This window comes from Eleutherodactylus coqui, chromosome 12, assembly GCF_035609145.1.
Source record: "Eleutherodactylus coqui strain aEleCoq1 chromosome 12, aEleCoq1.hap1, whole genome shotgun sequence".
Lineage (NCBI taxonomy): Eukaryota > Metazoa > Chordata > Amphibia > Anura > Eleutherodactylidae > Eleutherodactylus > Eleutherodactylus coqui.
Genome location: NC_089848.1, coordinates 64,478,140 through 64,492,498, shown reverse-complemented (window position 1 = coordinate 64,492,498; position 14,359 = coordinate 64,478,140). Strand labels below are relative to the sequence as shown.

Genomic DNA, 14,359 nt, shown 5'->3' with positions numbered 1-14,359 from the left:
AGTGTATATATAGTGTACAGTATATAGGGGGGAGTCACTGAGTGTATATATAGTGTACAGTATATAGGGGGGAGTCACTGAGTGTATATATAGTGTACAGTATATAGGGGGGAGTCACTGAGTGTATATATAGTGTACAGTATATAGGGTGGGGAGCCACTGAGTGTGTATATATAGTGTACAGTATATAGGGTGGGGAGCCACTGAGTGTGTATATATAGTGTACAGTATATGGGGTGGGGAGCCACTGAATGTGTATATATAGTGTACAGTATATGGGGTGGGGAGCCACTGTGTGTATATATAGTGTACAGTATATGGGGTGGGGAGCCACTGTGTGTATATATAGTGTACAGTATATGGGGTGGGGAGCCACTGAGTGTGTGTATATAGTGTACAGTATATGGGGTGGGGAGCCACTGAATGTGTATATATAGTGTGCAGTATATGGGGTGGGGAGCCACTGTGTGTATATATATTGTACAGTATATAGGGGGGAGCCACTGAGTGTATATATAGTGTACAGTATATAGGGGGGAGCCACTGAGTGTGTGTATATATAGTGTACAGTATATAGGGGGGAGCCACTGAGTGTGTGTATATATAGTGTACAGTATATGGGGTGGGGAGCCACTGAGTGTTTATATATAGTGTACAGTATATGGGGTGGGGAGCCACTGAGTGTGTATATATAGTGTACAGTATATGGGGGTGGGGAGCCACTGAGTGTGTGTATATGGGGGTGGGGAGCCACTGAGTGTGTATATATAGTGTACAGTATATGGGGTGGGGAGCCACTGAGTGTGTATATATAGTGTACAGTATATGGGGTGGGGAGCCACTGAGTGTATATATAGTGTACAGTATATGGGGTGGGGAGCCACTGAGTGTGTATATATAGTGTACAGTATATGGGGGGAGCCACTGAGTGTGTATATATAGTGTACAGTATATGGGGGTGGGGAGCCACTGAGTGTGTATATATAGTGTACAGTATATGGGGGGGGGGGAGCCACTGAGTGTGTGTATATATAGTGTACAGTATATAGGGTGGGGGGCCACTGAGTGTATATATAGTATATAGGGGGGAGTCACTGAGTGTATATATAGTGTACAGTATATAGGGTGGGGAGCCACTGAGTGTGTATATATAGTGTACAGTATATAGGGTGGGGAGCCACTGAATGTGTATATATAGTGTACAGTATATGGGGTGGGGAGCCACTGTGTGTATATATAGTGTACAGTATATGGGGTGGGGAGCCACTGTGTGTATATATAGTGTACAGTATATGGGGTGGGGAGCCACTGAGTGTGTGTATATAGTGTACAGTATATGGGGTGGGGAGCCACTGTGTGTATATATAGTGTACAGTATATAGGGGGGAGCCACTGAGTGTGTATATATAGTGTACAGTATATGGGGGTGGGGAGCCACTGAGTGTGTATATATAGTGTACAGTATATGGGGGTGGGGAGCCACTGAGTGTGTATATATAGTGTACAGTATATGGGGTGGGGAGCCACTGAGTGTGTGTGTATATATAGTGTACAGTATATGGGGGGGAAGCCACTGAGTGTGTATATATAGTGTACAGTATATAGGGTGGGGAGCCACTGAGTGTGTATATATAGTATATAGGGGGGAGTCACTGAGTGTATATATAGTGTACAGTATATGGGGTGGGGAGCCACTGAGTGTGTATATATAGTGTACAGTATATAGGGTGGGGAGCCACTGAGTGTGTATATATAGTGTACAGTATATGGGGTGGGGAGCCACTGAGTGTGTATATATAGTGTACAGTATATGGGGGGGGGAGCCACTGAGTGTGTATATATAGTGTACAGTATATGGGGGGGAGTCACTGAGTGTATCTATAGTGTATATAGGGGAAGCCTTAAGTGTGTGTATATGTGTGTGTGGATAGATAGATAGATTGTGTGTGTATATAGGGGGAGCCACTGAGTGTGTGTGTAGTGTACAGTGTATATAGGGGGTAGTCTGGTCTGCAGCATATAGCGTGTGTCGGCTATCTAGTAGTCCAGCCTCATGATGTCCATGTCGTTAGTACTCCAGCCTTATAATGCACGGCACGTGTCAGAGCTATATTACGCTCCGGTCTTGGGCCGGCTGCACACCAATGGATTTGGGTTGCGGACAGTACTGATTGTCACTGACCCGTTACACTAGCGGTTTCTATTGCAGATAATGCCCATGTAAACTGTTGGCCCCTAGTCATGCGGGTCCCGGGAAGCATCTGATAACTTAGCGTGCCATATTGGGATATATGTCAGCACACGCCATACAGTAGACGACCCCTTTATAATACCGGCATCCCCAGCTGTAAAGACCTCCACCCTCTCACTTGGTAGAAGCTCAGACTGTGTGTTTTCATTTACTCCTACTGTTGGTGATAGTTGGGTCTCCTGCCTGCGGTCAGACTACTTGTTGGTAAGTCAGACGCCGCTGTGAAACAGTTCTCTGATGTCGCTAGTCTTCCATTATTCATATGTTTTCTTGGAATGTGCTGTATTGTGCCGGCCGGTTAAAGATTAATGAAGGAGCCGGAGATGGTTCTCAGCGATGCGGATTGTTTGCTTTGACTTTTTTGTAAAGACCTTTTCCCTTTCCTCGCGGCTGAAACATTCGGGGGTCAGTAGAGGCAATAGAAGTAGTCCTACGAGTCCTTGCTATACATCTGCCTTTAGAATCTGGCCTTGGATCCAAAAATGCAGAGCTATACCTGCCAACGTGAGCGTGGCATTATACGGGTACTAACCTCTCTGGCGTATTCGTAGCATATGCCCGGAATTCCTGATAGCGGGGTTTCCTAGAGGTAGGACCCACAATTGGCAAGTCTATCAGTCTCCATGGCAAATCATGCAGAGGTACCAGAAATGACCCACAGACTTATAGGTAGGGTTTGCCACGAATTTCTAGGTCCGGCTCACACAAGCGTAAACTAATTGCGTATTACGCGCACCTAATATGCGGTGGATGGAGTATATGAAAGTACATTGACTTCCTTATAGATGGGTTGGGAGGTAAACCAGGCGTCGGCTGCTGGAGTTGCGTCAGAAATGGAGGCAAGTTTGGTTCCTTTTAGGTGTTTGTTCAAATTTGAAAACTGATGATGGTCCGAGGGTTCCAGATCAGGTGAATAAGAAGGATGGTCCAGCACCTCGGAGCAAGAACACAACATCTTGGGTCAACTTTCTGCACCTATTTAACTTCAATGTCTCCTTTAATTTCTACAGAAGTGTTTGTGTAGTACATCCCTTCGGATGGTAGTCCACAAGCAGTATCCCATCTTCATCCCATAACACAGATGTGATCACTTTGAATGATGACTTCTGCACTCTGAACCTCTTTGGACGCGGGGAACTGCTGTGTGTCCATTCTTTTGACTCGGGATCATACATAAAAATGCATGTCTAGTCCATCGTCGCTAGTCAGTCAGGAAACGGCATCCTTCCGAGTACGCTGCAGAATATTCTGGGAGGCTTGCACTCGGGCACGCTTTTGATCTGCTGACAAGCATTTCGGCACCCGCTTGGCAGACGCCTTCCTCGCGTCCAGATGATGATGGATTATGGGCCCAAAGCTTTCTCTACTTGGCGCAATGGAGCGCTATAGGTATCTTCTATCCTGAATTCAAAGGGTACGAGCTGCGTGCAGAATCATTGGCTGCTCACACAGGACTTGTGTAATCAAGACCGTTTCTAGTTTTTGTTAACAAGCAGAAGTATTTATACAGTTTCTAGACAGACATTGAAAACAAGGCTTAACCCCTTTAGTGGCGCGCCCGGAAAATCTCCAGGGCTTGCTGCACTGACCATGCAGTAAAACCCCTGAAGATTTCTGTGGACAGCTCTAGTGCTGAAATGTGCAGAGCACTGAGCTGTCATCTGAAATCTTCCAGGGTTTTTACTGCATACTTAGTGCAGCAAGCCCCGGAGATTTCCCTGACATAATACCAACTGTCAAAGTAGTCCAGTACTTTCAAATGCTTGTTTAGATTAAATTGCATTGTTGTGTCATTTAAAAAACCTGCCCTGTGAGGCATTGCATGGTAATGGTAAACCTGTCACTGAAGGGGTTAAGAGACGCCTTACTTATATACTTAGCTTATTACAATTCACTTATATCCATTGGTTATGAAGACTCAGCATGTGCAGTGATGTCCGTATCCAAGCAGAACTTCCTCGGGTCACACAGTTTTGTTACATTAACTATTTGTAGGCTTGTCAATATAGTTAATGTATAAGTTTCTAGTCACGTACTTATAGATATGTGTTATTGATCTCTCGAATCTTTGGTTGATGTATAGGCATTACTGGCAGTGCTCAGCCATCATTGATTTGGTAAGACTTACAAGGTTACATTTATAAACGTATAAAATACATTCACCTTAAAGGGATTTTTCCATTAAAAATAAATACTTCCCTATTCCTCCCCTGGCAGAGTCATTACCGCATCTTCTCTTCACCTATCTTCTCCTGTCTCCTGCAGTCCCCCGTTCACCTCTTCTTGTTATGATGCATCCATTCCTTGCATTCTTCTTCCTGCCTGGCAATGTACGCTACATCACTAGTAACGTAATGTTCACTGCGTAGGAAGGAATGCCGATCTATTGCCGAGGCTGTCTCTGTAATAGCTCGGCACTCCATGCTAGGCTGTGAATGCAATGTCACTAGGGACGTAGCATACATTGCCAGGCAGGAAGAAGAATGTGAGGAATGGACGCTTCGTCACTGGGGAAAAAGAGGATCCGGCTGGCTGGAGGTGAGGTGACCTGGGGGACTGCAGGAGATAGAATATATGGTAAGTAGACTGCCTGGGAAGGAATAGGTAGGTTTAAAAAAAAAAAATTCTATGACAAAACCCCTTTAAGGATTACATGTGATGGAGATTATAGTACATATCAATAGAACTAATTATCTGTTTTTCTATACATACTAGTTTGGGAAACGGATATCTATCTGGGTAACAAGGTGCAACTTTTAATCATTTATCTTCTCCCACTTTCCTCTGCCTGGGGACTGCGTATACTTTCGACTTAAGGTCCATTTAGACACAACGATTATCGCTCAAAATTCACTCAAAAGCTGTCTTTTGAGCGATAATTATCTGTTGTTCATTCGGCGAGAGCTGCCTGTGATTGGCTGAGCACCTCAGCCAATCACAATCAGCTCTCTCAGCAGGCGGGGATTTTAAATCCCCAACTGCTCAAAGAACAGCACTACAGAGCCAGGGACAGCGCAGAGAAGAAGCGGCTGAGCCCCGCCAGCTGAAGGGAGGTATCTATTTTTTTTCATTTTTTTTACACTACTTGTACTGTTTTATTCAGGGAAGGGCTTATATTTAAGCGGCAGACAGGTAAGTGTTTTTTTTTTTTTTTTTTTCATACTAAAATTCTTGTTTTTTAAGGAAGGGCTTATATGTAAAGCCCTTCCATGAAAAACAATTCAGGGGTGCCGGCAGACCATTGCCTTCAATGTAGCCGCCGGCAGCAGCCGCAGCTCCATTGAAAACAATGCACGCAGCTATATACACGTGTTTTTGCTCGTACAGAGGTGCGCACATATGTACCCACAAAAACACGCTCGTGTGAAGCCACCCTTAAGTAGAGGGAAAAGTAGAAAGAAAACACAAGATGGCGTATGGGAGAACATTATAGCTTCCCTCACACTCTGGAAATGTTCATTTTCTCAGCTATCGTATTACCAGAAATTTGCTGGTTTTCCTGAATCGTGTCCTGCATGGTTTCCTGGAGCGGTCCTCCGCTGGAGGTGTGCGGTTCCTGGAGCGCTCCCCATCGTCAGTGTTATAGGGATTGATTTTCAATTTTGCTACACAGTTTTTGCCCTTGTCTCCTAATCTCTGCACCAGATCACCGTGAATGACTTTGGTCAACATCCCTTTCGGAGACGGGGACTTCATCACTGCTCTGCTCCACTTTATAGTGAAGGCTGCTGCAGACGTATGACATAGGAATGGCACATGAGATCTGCCAAAATTCACTCACAAAGTATTGCAAAGATTGAGCTTTCAAATTATATAACTTTCACTGATGTGAAAACAAAAAGATTGTAAAGTCAAGGCCTTATCAGCGCCCACTTGTTCCCCTTTAAAGGGGTTCACCTCAAAACATTTGCTGTTCTAACAAGGATAGTTCGAAAAGTTTGGAACTTATCATCTACTAGATTTCCAAGTCAGAAATCAAATGTGTGTAGAATGTTGTGACTCCATAGACCACTTTATCTCTAACTAGTTTCAGTAGTTTTTGAACTTCTGGAGCACGCTTTTAGGGAGTTGTCACAAAACTGCCTTGTCATCGGCATGCAGCCGTTGAGACCCTTATCTGAAGGATGGATGGGTGACGTGGGTGATCCAGCTGATATCTTATGCCCCATTTGAACAAGCGAGTGACTTCACCGCCGACCTTGTTCTCAATCGCTTGATTAGACAAGCAGCTCATCGTTTGCTTCTCATCCAGTGTTTCACATTCCTAGTTCATCTTACAGGAAAGTAGCGCAGCATGCGAAGCGTTCCTCTGTCAGACTTGATGGAATCTGCATCAGAGGCTTTCCTACGCAGATGGGAGCCGAGCCTTACTGATGGGCTGTCTTCTAGGGAAAAAACGGACCTACATAAGACAGCCATGTTGGAAAATAGTTACAGTACAGATAACCTATGGATGCATCCGTACTTCAATGACCTCCCCCCTTTTTTTTTTTGTTTTTAAGACTTCAATGGATGTTTACCATCCACAGATCACATGAGTGGTGCATGCTGCATTTTTAAAATGCATGCGTAGTTTACGTCCTCAGTAGGACCATACATTACATTCCCTCTGTTTGGGGGCGGAAAAAATGGAAGTAATACTGATGTAAACATACATTTGTACAAGGGCGCGTTCACACAAGTGTATTTGTTAAACCTGTAAGACCAGATTCACACGGCCTTGTTGTATCTTGCGCCTGACAAACTTGAAAATTGCAGAAGACGGTCATACTTACTGCTATATCAATACAAGGACAGGTATAGGTAACAGCACTCGGTGTGAAGATGGGCATACTACTATATGGAGGAGCATTGTACAGGTGTAGTATACTAATGCCCAAACACTCGCACACCTACCACATAGAGATGCAACAAATGTTCACCTTGGGTGTGATAACCTTCTGCTAGCGTTATCTTCATAGTGATGGCTTAGTATTCTACGTGCCCATGGATAAAGCATACAAAGGGTGCCCAGTCCAACTGATGCCCTTAGTGCACCATGCTGGTTTACAGCCTATTAACGATACTACATATGAATCAGCTCGGTGGGTTGCCCTGAACCTCCCAAAGTGAACCACACTGGCACCTCAGGCTCTCCCAGCCTTTAGAACCTGATTGCTTGCTGTAAAAATAATAAATACCAGGTGTTGGTTAAGGTTTTGGCCAAAATATTGCAAGCTTGCACCAACGTCAAGGGTCCTCCTCCCTTTTTTTTGTGAGTCCCTATAAAAGTATAGTACTAATCAGCCACCTCCCCAATATGTGGTAAGTGGTTGCTAATTAGTATATTGTACCTGTGCAGTGCTCCTCTATATAACAACTCGCCCATCTCTTTGCTGAGGGGTACGATGTCTATACCTGCCCTTGTGTTTTGTATCCGTGCACCAGTAAGTACGGCTGCGCTCTGTGATTTCTGAATTGAGCACTGGAAGTGTACTAGACCGCTTCACTCCCATTGAAATCAATGGGAGCGATGCCTCCTATTACTTCTCAGGGTCTAGCCACAATGAGAAGCCGTGTTACAGGAGGCATCATTCCCATTGATTACACTTCCGGCTTTGACCCCCAATGACGTAACTGGTGGCCTCCCTACTGATCAACTATTGATGACCTATCTTGAGGATAACTTTGTCTGCTGTCTCTGAAAGTTCTTCTCTCTTGAGGAGAAGTCCTTTATAAAAGCCTGTAATACCTCTTTAAAAAGAGGTTTAACCCTTTCCAATCCAATTTGTATCCTGGTTTTCCTAGGGGGCTTACTCTTTTTCTGCCATTATACAACGGCGCTATATGCTGGCTAAAGCCAGTACTGCATGAGGTGACACGTTGGATAGGCTCCGACAGCAGAGAGGCTGGCAATATACAGTAAGAGAACCCAGACGGGCATCTTCCAATATCGGGGCTGTACAGCCTTAAATCATAATGTCTTCACAGGTCAGACAGTGGATTGGAAAGGGTTAAGTTAAAACCCGATGAGCACGCTGCAAAGTGATGATGCCCAATGCTATCAGTACCTGGTGATTATAGTCAGAACTGGAGTATAAATGACCGAAGAAATAATGTTGGGTTGACTATAATGGTCCTTCTGTCTCTTTTCAACCTCTAACTATGAAGAGAAGTAAGCCGTTGTGAAATTCTTCATACCTGGCCGTTTCATCACATCCCCCTTAGGAAGCCTGCAGTTGGCTTCCTCCCAGAGCTCTAATATGCTGAAAATCCATCCACAGTAGGTAACTATTGCATTTTGGTACAAAACACATGCGTGTGTAAGGACAGAATGACTTTGAGCCGTTTAATAGAAGCGAGTGGAAAGGAATAAAGGTTTTACCGCAGAGAGATTACTGTAGCCCGTCCAGCAGTTAAATCATTAAACAAGCTTTGCTGCTTTCAACACACATCCAGCTGTTCCGATAAATGGAGGAGAATGCGGGCACACGACGGTAGGTGAAGTAATAGAAGAGATTATCTCACAAAAGATTACCTTAGAATTCTATTCGTGGCATAGAGAAAAATGTCTGCTTTCAGTGGAACGTGACAGACGTGGGCCAGATCGGTACTTACAAGGCTTTTTGCTCACACTTGTCTCCTTCTGCAACAACTTTAACGGAGCACTCTGGTTATTTATTAATACTTTTATTATACGGCTATATCCCATTTTGTGTGTGTAATAATATATATATACACCCCCACACTAGTGTTTGCCTTGGTTAGTTATTTCTCTCTAGCTGAATCTTCCAGCCTCTCTTTCCTCAGATGGTCATATGAGCTTAGATTTGCTTGAAGTTATGTGTTCACCTTGTTGACTTCTCAATGTGATGCTTTTACACAGGACCTGTCTGTAGGGGGCACAATCATTCCCATCAGTTACTGATCACACAGCTGTAATAGAGGAGATCACAGCTTCTCCTAACTTTATACTTGTGGTTTTCAGCTTATTCAGAAAACTAAGGGGGCTGCACTGCATAGAAGTGGGTGGAATACACAGAGCAGACCTCCGGTATGTGACAGGCAATCGTGTGAGGGGAGGGGAGGGGAGGGGGGGGGGATGGGGAACATATTGTGTTCACCACAGTAGTCCTTTTTGAGGGTGGCTTCACATAAGTGTAATGTGCTGCACGCCGCCTGCATGAGACCGTTGCGCAGGAAGGATGCAGTGACATTGGGTACTTGCTACCCATCACCATGCACTATCTTGGCGTGTATGCACATGTAATACATGCCAATATAGGACATACTGCCTTTTTTTCCCTACACGTACTTTGCGCCACATGGGAGCCTATGGCAGATTATTACAGCGTACTACGTGCGCCAAACCCACATGCATAATACATGGTCACCACGTGTTCGTGTGAAAGAGCCTCAAGTCTTTAAAGGTTGGCTTCAGGTTATGTTAATAACACTTAATTGCTGTATAATAAGTTATGCAACTCTGTAATATATTCTGTTTCGTCGTCTTCACCTTTTTTGGGATCTTTGCTGTCAGTTTATGGAAACGATCTCGTTAACATTCCGAGGCAGGGAATGATCCTGACCTACTTCTCTGACAGTAACCTACAACGACTCCAGGCTTACTGATACATTGTAACTAACTAGCTCAGAGGACAAAGCTCAGCTGGGAGGTCTTCTAGGTGTGCCCGGCCAGGTCCATCAAACTGCAGCAGCAGATCTCATAAAGGTCCACAGGGAAGTCCTCGTTCTGCCCCACATTGGGCAGCTGGTAATACGGATCGCTCGCTGCAGATTGTCCTGTTGAAGTTAAGACGGAACAAAAGAGCGACTCCTTGTTTTATAATCCCCTCTGTAAAAAAAAAAAAAAAAAAAAAAAAAAAAAAATTGCTATGTTGCGGATTTTAAATGCCACAGTGCGCCAGCCCGGGTGTCTGTCTTTGTCTTCCATAATAGCACAAGTTGTGTACTAGAGTCCTGGATATGGGTAAGACCTCATTCAGACGAGCGCAAATCAGTGTCATTTTCACAGCCGGCTAATATACGCCAACTATCTGATGCGTTGGTTTCCAATGCATCAGTTCAGATGGGTGTATGCCCGATGCGTTAAAACTTTTGGTTACGCAATTTTCGGTCACGCTGTGGCCGTGACACAGTTTGCCAAAACCGCAGCGCCCATGTGGAAGAGCCCTGAGGGTAGTTTTTGACAGTTTGTGTTTTGGAGTCCTTTTTTTAAAAACTAGTTAGTTTTTAAGAATTTGGACTGATTACAAACTAAACAGAACTGATGCATGCGATTATTATCTTTTGGGGGTTGGAGTAGCTGCTCATTGAATATGCAGATCATTGCGCACTCCACAAATTGCACTCTGGGAGATTTTACCTGAACATGTGAAAGTAGCCTCAAGTGATGCAGGTTGCAAATGGTCATAGTTGTGTAGCACGGGCCTTAAGGGTGCTAGCATGCATTTTCCCCACAATTGCTGGGCTTTGCGAGTGCTGGTACAGATGGGCAATTGGCGCTATTATCCAACTGTTTATGACACTAAAGGGATGGCGCCCTAAAAGGATTGTCTCATTAGAGGCAATGACTATCGGGGTACAGTAAATCCCAGCAAACAGCTGATTCTGCTGAGGAGGCTATGGCTAACCAGGTATTTCCACAGTAGAATACAATATTGTTTAACCATAATGTCCACATGTCCTAATAGTCTATTTGGAGACCATCTACCGGTACTATTTAAAGGGCTTTACCAGAATTCCGTTTTAGCACCTATTCATAGGATAAATAATAAACATCTGATAGGTGGGGGTCCTGGCGCTGAGAACAGGGGTCTTGTATTTCCTTCTTACTGCACCCACCAGTGAGGTCAGATTGAATGGAGCTGTAGCCCCATATTTGCAGTGTTGTTCCATTCATTTCAATGGAGTTGACGGAAATGGAGGGGTACAAGCACTCGGCTATCTTCAGCGGTTGTGTTAAAAAGGAACGAAGCGGCACTGCGCACGCGGGACCGCCGTACTGTCCAATCTCCTCATTGTGTGGGGTGCGGTGATCCCGCAGTGAGGGGCATACAGGACTTCTGTTCTCGGATCGGTGGGTGAGCCCCACCTGTGGATAGCTGATTAAAAGTGAATTGTAGTCCAACCCTTTAAATGAATGCTGGATGGGTTTATTGTAGGTTCTGATCCTGAAAACCTTCTCATTGTACTTCTTGTTTTTTTCCCCAGATGCAACGCAAGGACTTTTGAGGAAGCCGTTCCTTTACCATGAGCTGTACAAGTACTCGTGTTCGCTCCAGCTTCATTCCTTGTGTGACGCCTTGAGAAGTCCATTTCTAGCAGATACTGAGTAGCGGGTATATGGGGGGAACATGTATTTATCATTCTCCAGAAAGTCTGTGTCTCAGAAACTGAGCATTCTGCTACTTGCCTTTGGATTCATTTGGGGGCTGATGTTGCTACGCTACACCATTCAGTATCCCAGGCACCAGAGCAGCGCGGAGCTCCGAGGGCAGATCCTGGACCTCAGCAGGAGATATGTCAAAGCCTTGGCCGAAGAGAATAAGGACATTGTGAACGGAGGGAGTGGGCTCTCCATGGCAGGATATGGTAAGCCGTGCCGGGAATGAGAAGGGGAGATTTCAGATCTTGTGTAGAACTTCTGTTTCTTTACTACACAAACTATAGATGGTGGGGATTATTGCTGTTAATCACCATTAGGGATACTAACCGTTATCTAATTACATTGTACGTTACATTAGGAATCTAATACATGAAAAAAATATTTATTTTTTTTTCCATGCAGATTCCACCTCTAAAACCATGGTTTTCTGCTGCAGATTCCCTTGTGAATAAGTGACATCTGCATGCAGAATTTCGCATACTGTGTGAAGTGACATAACCTTTCTCTCTTAGGCTGGGTTCACACAGGGTGGATTTGCTACGGAAATTCCGTCCGGAATTTCACCGCAGCAAACCTGCCTGTGGTCACTAGTCCCGGGATTAGCCAGCCATGTGGACGAGATTTCTCAGAAATCTTGTCCACACGGGACCGCAAATCCATTCCGGCGCAGATTTGCTGGCCGCAGCATGTCCGCTCTACTCTATGGGAGTGCCCACCGCAACGAAAAGCTAAGTGCCACGGGTTTTGAAGCAGCGCTTTCCCGGCGGAAATCTCGCGTGTTTTTTTTTTTTTTGTTTTTTTTTTTGCTGCGGCCAAACCACGAGATTTCCGCCGGGATTCCAGCGTGTGAGATCCCATCCTTAAAGCAATGCAGATATTAAATCCATAGCTGAGAAAAAAAAACAAAAAACGTATCGTGACTACAAATTCGCATTGAAATAAATGGTGCATAGTCTTTTGATGCAAAATCTGTGCTACAATCTGCTGTGAGATTTATACCCTCAGTGTCTGTACAGCTTTACCTGTCTTGTAACATGTACTTAAGACATGTGAGAGGTTGGCATTGGCTGAGGTCTGTTAGCTGAGACTTTTTTTTTTTTTTTAAGGAGTCGCACTAGTGCCATCTTTGGCTTATAGGGATATTCCCATCTCAGTCATTTATGGCCTAGGCAGAGGAATGCCATACATATCTGATAGATTTGAGTCCCACCACTCCAAACTCGTGTGTCTGGGTTTCATGGAAACGGCCCAGAGATCTGTTGTTCGCTGTCGCTGTAACGCATGTGGATTTTGCTGCAGTTTTTTACATGGAACCGCAGCTGATTTCCCCCTTTTAATTGATTTTCTCTCCCCCCCCCCCCCCCCCCCCCCCACTTCAGAAACAGCAATGGCTTTGTGCTGATGTTGCAGCTTACTGCTATTCACATTATACATATGAGGCGTACCTTCCCTACCCCGCTCCAAAAAAAACCCCCAAACCACTGAATCATCTTCTGGTGGGCGGGGCGTTACCAGCACAGACTTCTATTGCTGGATGAGTGTCTGCGAAGCCCTTCTGAGCCGGTAGACCACCTGACTTGGTTGGGGAAAATTCCGCTCGGCTCCAGTGAGTTTGGATTTGTTTATTTATTTTCAACATGTTAAAGGGGTTGTCCCGCGCCGAAACGGGTTTTTTTTTTTTCCAACCCCCCCCCCCCCCCCTTCCCCCGTTCGCCGCGAGACAACCCCGATGCAGGGGTTAAAAAAGAACACCGGAGAGCGCTTACCTGAATCCCCGCGCTCCGGTGACTTCTTACTTACCTGATGAAGATGGCCGCGGGGATCTTCTCACTCGGTGGACCGCAGGGCTTCTGTGCGGTCCATTGCCGATTCCAGCCTCCTGATTGGCTGGAATCGGCACGTGACGGGGCGAAGCTACACGGAGCCGGCATCCAGCACGAGCAGCCCCATTGAAAAAAGAAGACCCGGACTGCGCAAGCGCGGCTAATTTGGCCATTAGACTGCGAAAATTAGTCGGCTCCATGAAAACGAGGACGCTAGCAACGGAGCAGGTAAGTGAAAAACTTCTTATAACTTCTGTATGGCTCATAATTAATGCACAATGTACATTACAAAGTGCATTAATATGGCCATACAGAAGTGTATAGACCCACTTGCTGCCGCGGGACAACCCCTTTAATTTTTATTTTATTTTTTTCTGCTTGTCTTGTGATGGCTGATTCATACGAACAACGTGCAGCTTTGGAATTTGGTTTCATTTCTCCACTGCTCAAAGCACTTGTTTGTTTAAAAAAAGTGTGTGTGTATATATCTATGTATATGTAATATATGTGTGTATATATACCCATACATACACTCACATATGTATAATTGTGTGTGTGTGTGTGTATATTTATATTATTTTCTTGCATGAGATCAGGTGAGGCAAGGGTGTCATGCCGCTTTTTGTCAAAAATTGCTTAACACTCAGCACTCTGTGGGCAAATGGATGGGGGTCCTTCCATTGTGACAACGTACCTGCCAACAGAGCGCTAAGTGTTAAGCAATTTATGACGAAAAACAACATGACACCTTCACCTCATTCTGTGTCCACACGATTTCACTCCAATCGACTTTTTTCCCCAAGTGCTTTGAGCAGTGGGAAAGGAAAAATATTTCAGCTTCACATTGTTAGTATGAATCAGCCATCACAAATTAGGTGAAAAAGCAAACAACTTGTT

The 14,359-nt window shown here is 44.8% G+C and overlaps 1 protein-coding gene across 1 annotated transcript in view; it reads left to right on the top strand.

Moving 5' to 3' along the window:
* Positions 1-14,359, top strand: part of CCDC126 (coiled-coil domain containing 126) — a 30,838-nt gene that overhangs the window by 2,921 nt on the left and 13,558 nt on the right. The window contains exon 2 of the mRNA XM_066584592.1: positions 11,465-11,845. Coding sequence (XP_066440689.1) covers positions 11,608-11,845 — 238 coding nt within the window. The 5' untranslated portion in view covers positions 11,465-11,607. The remainder of the gene's footprint in view (positions 1-11,464; positions 11,846-14,359) is intronic.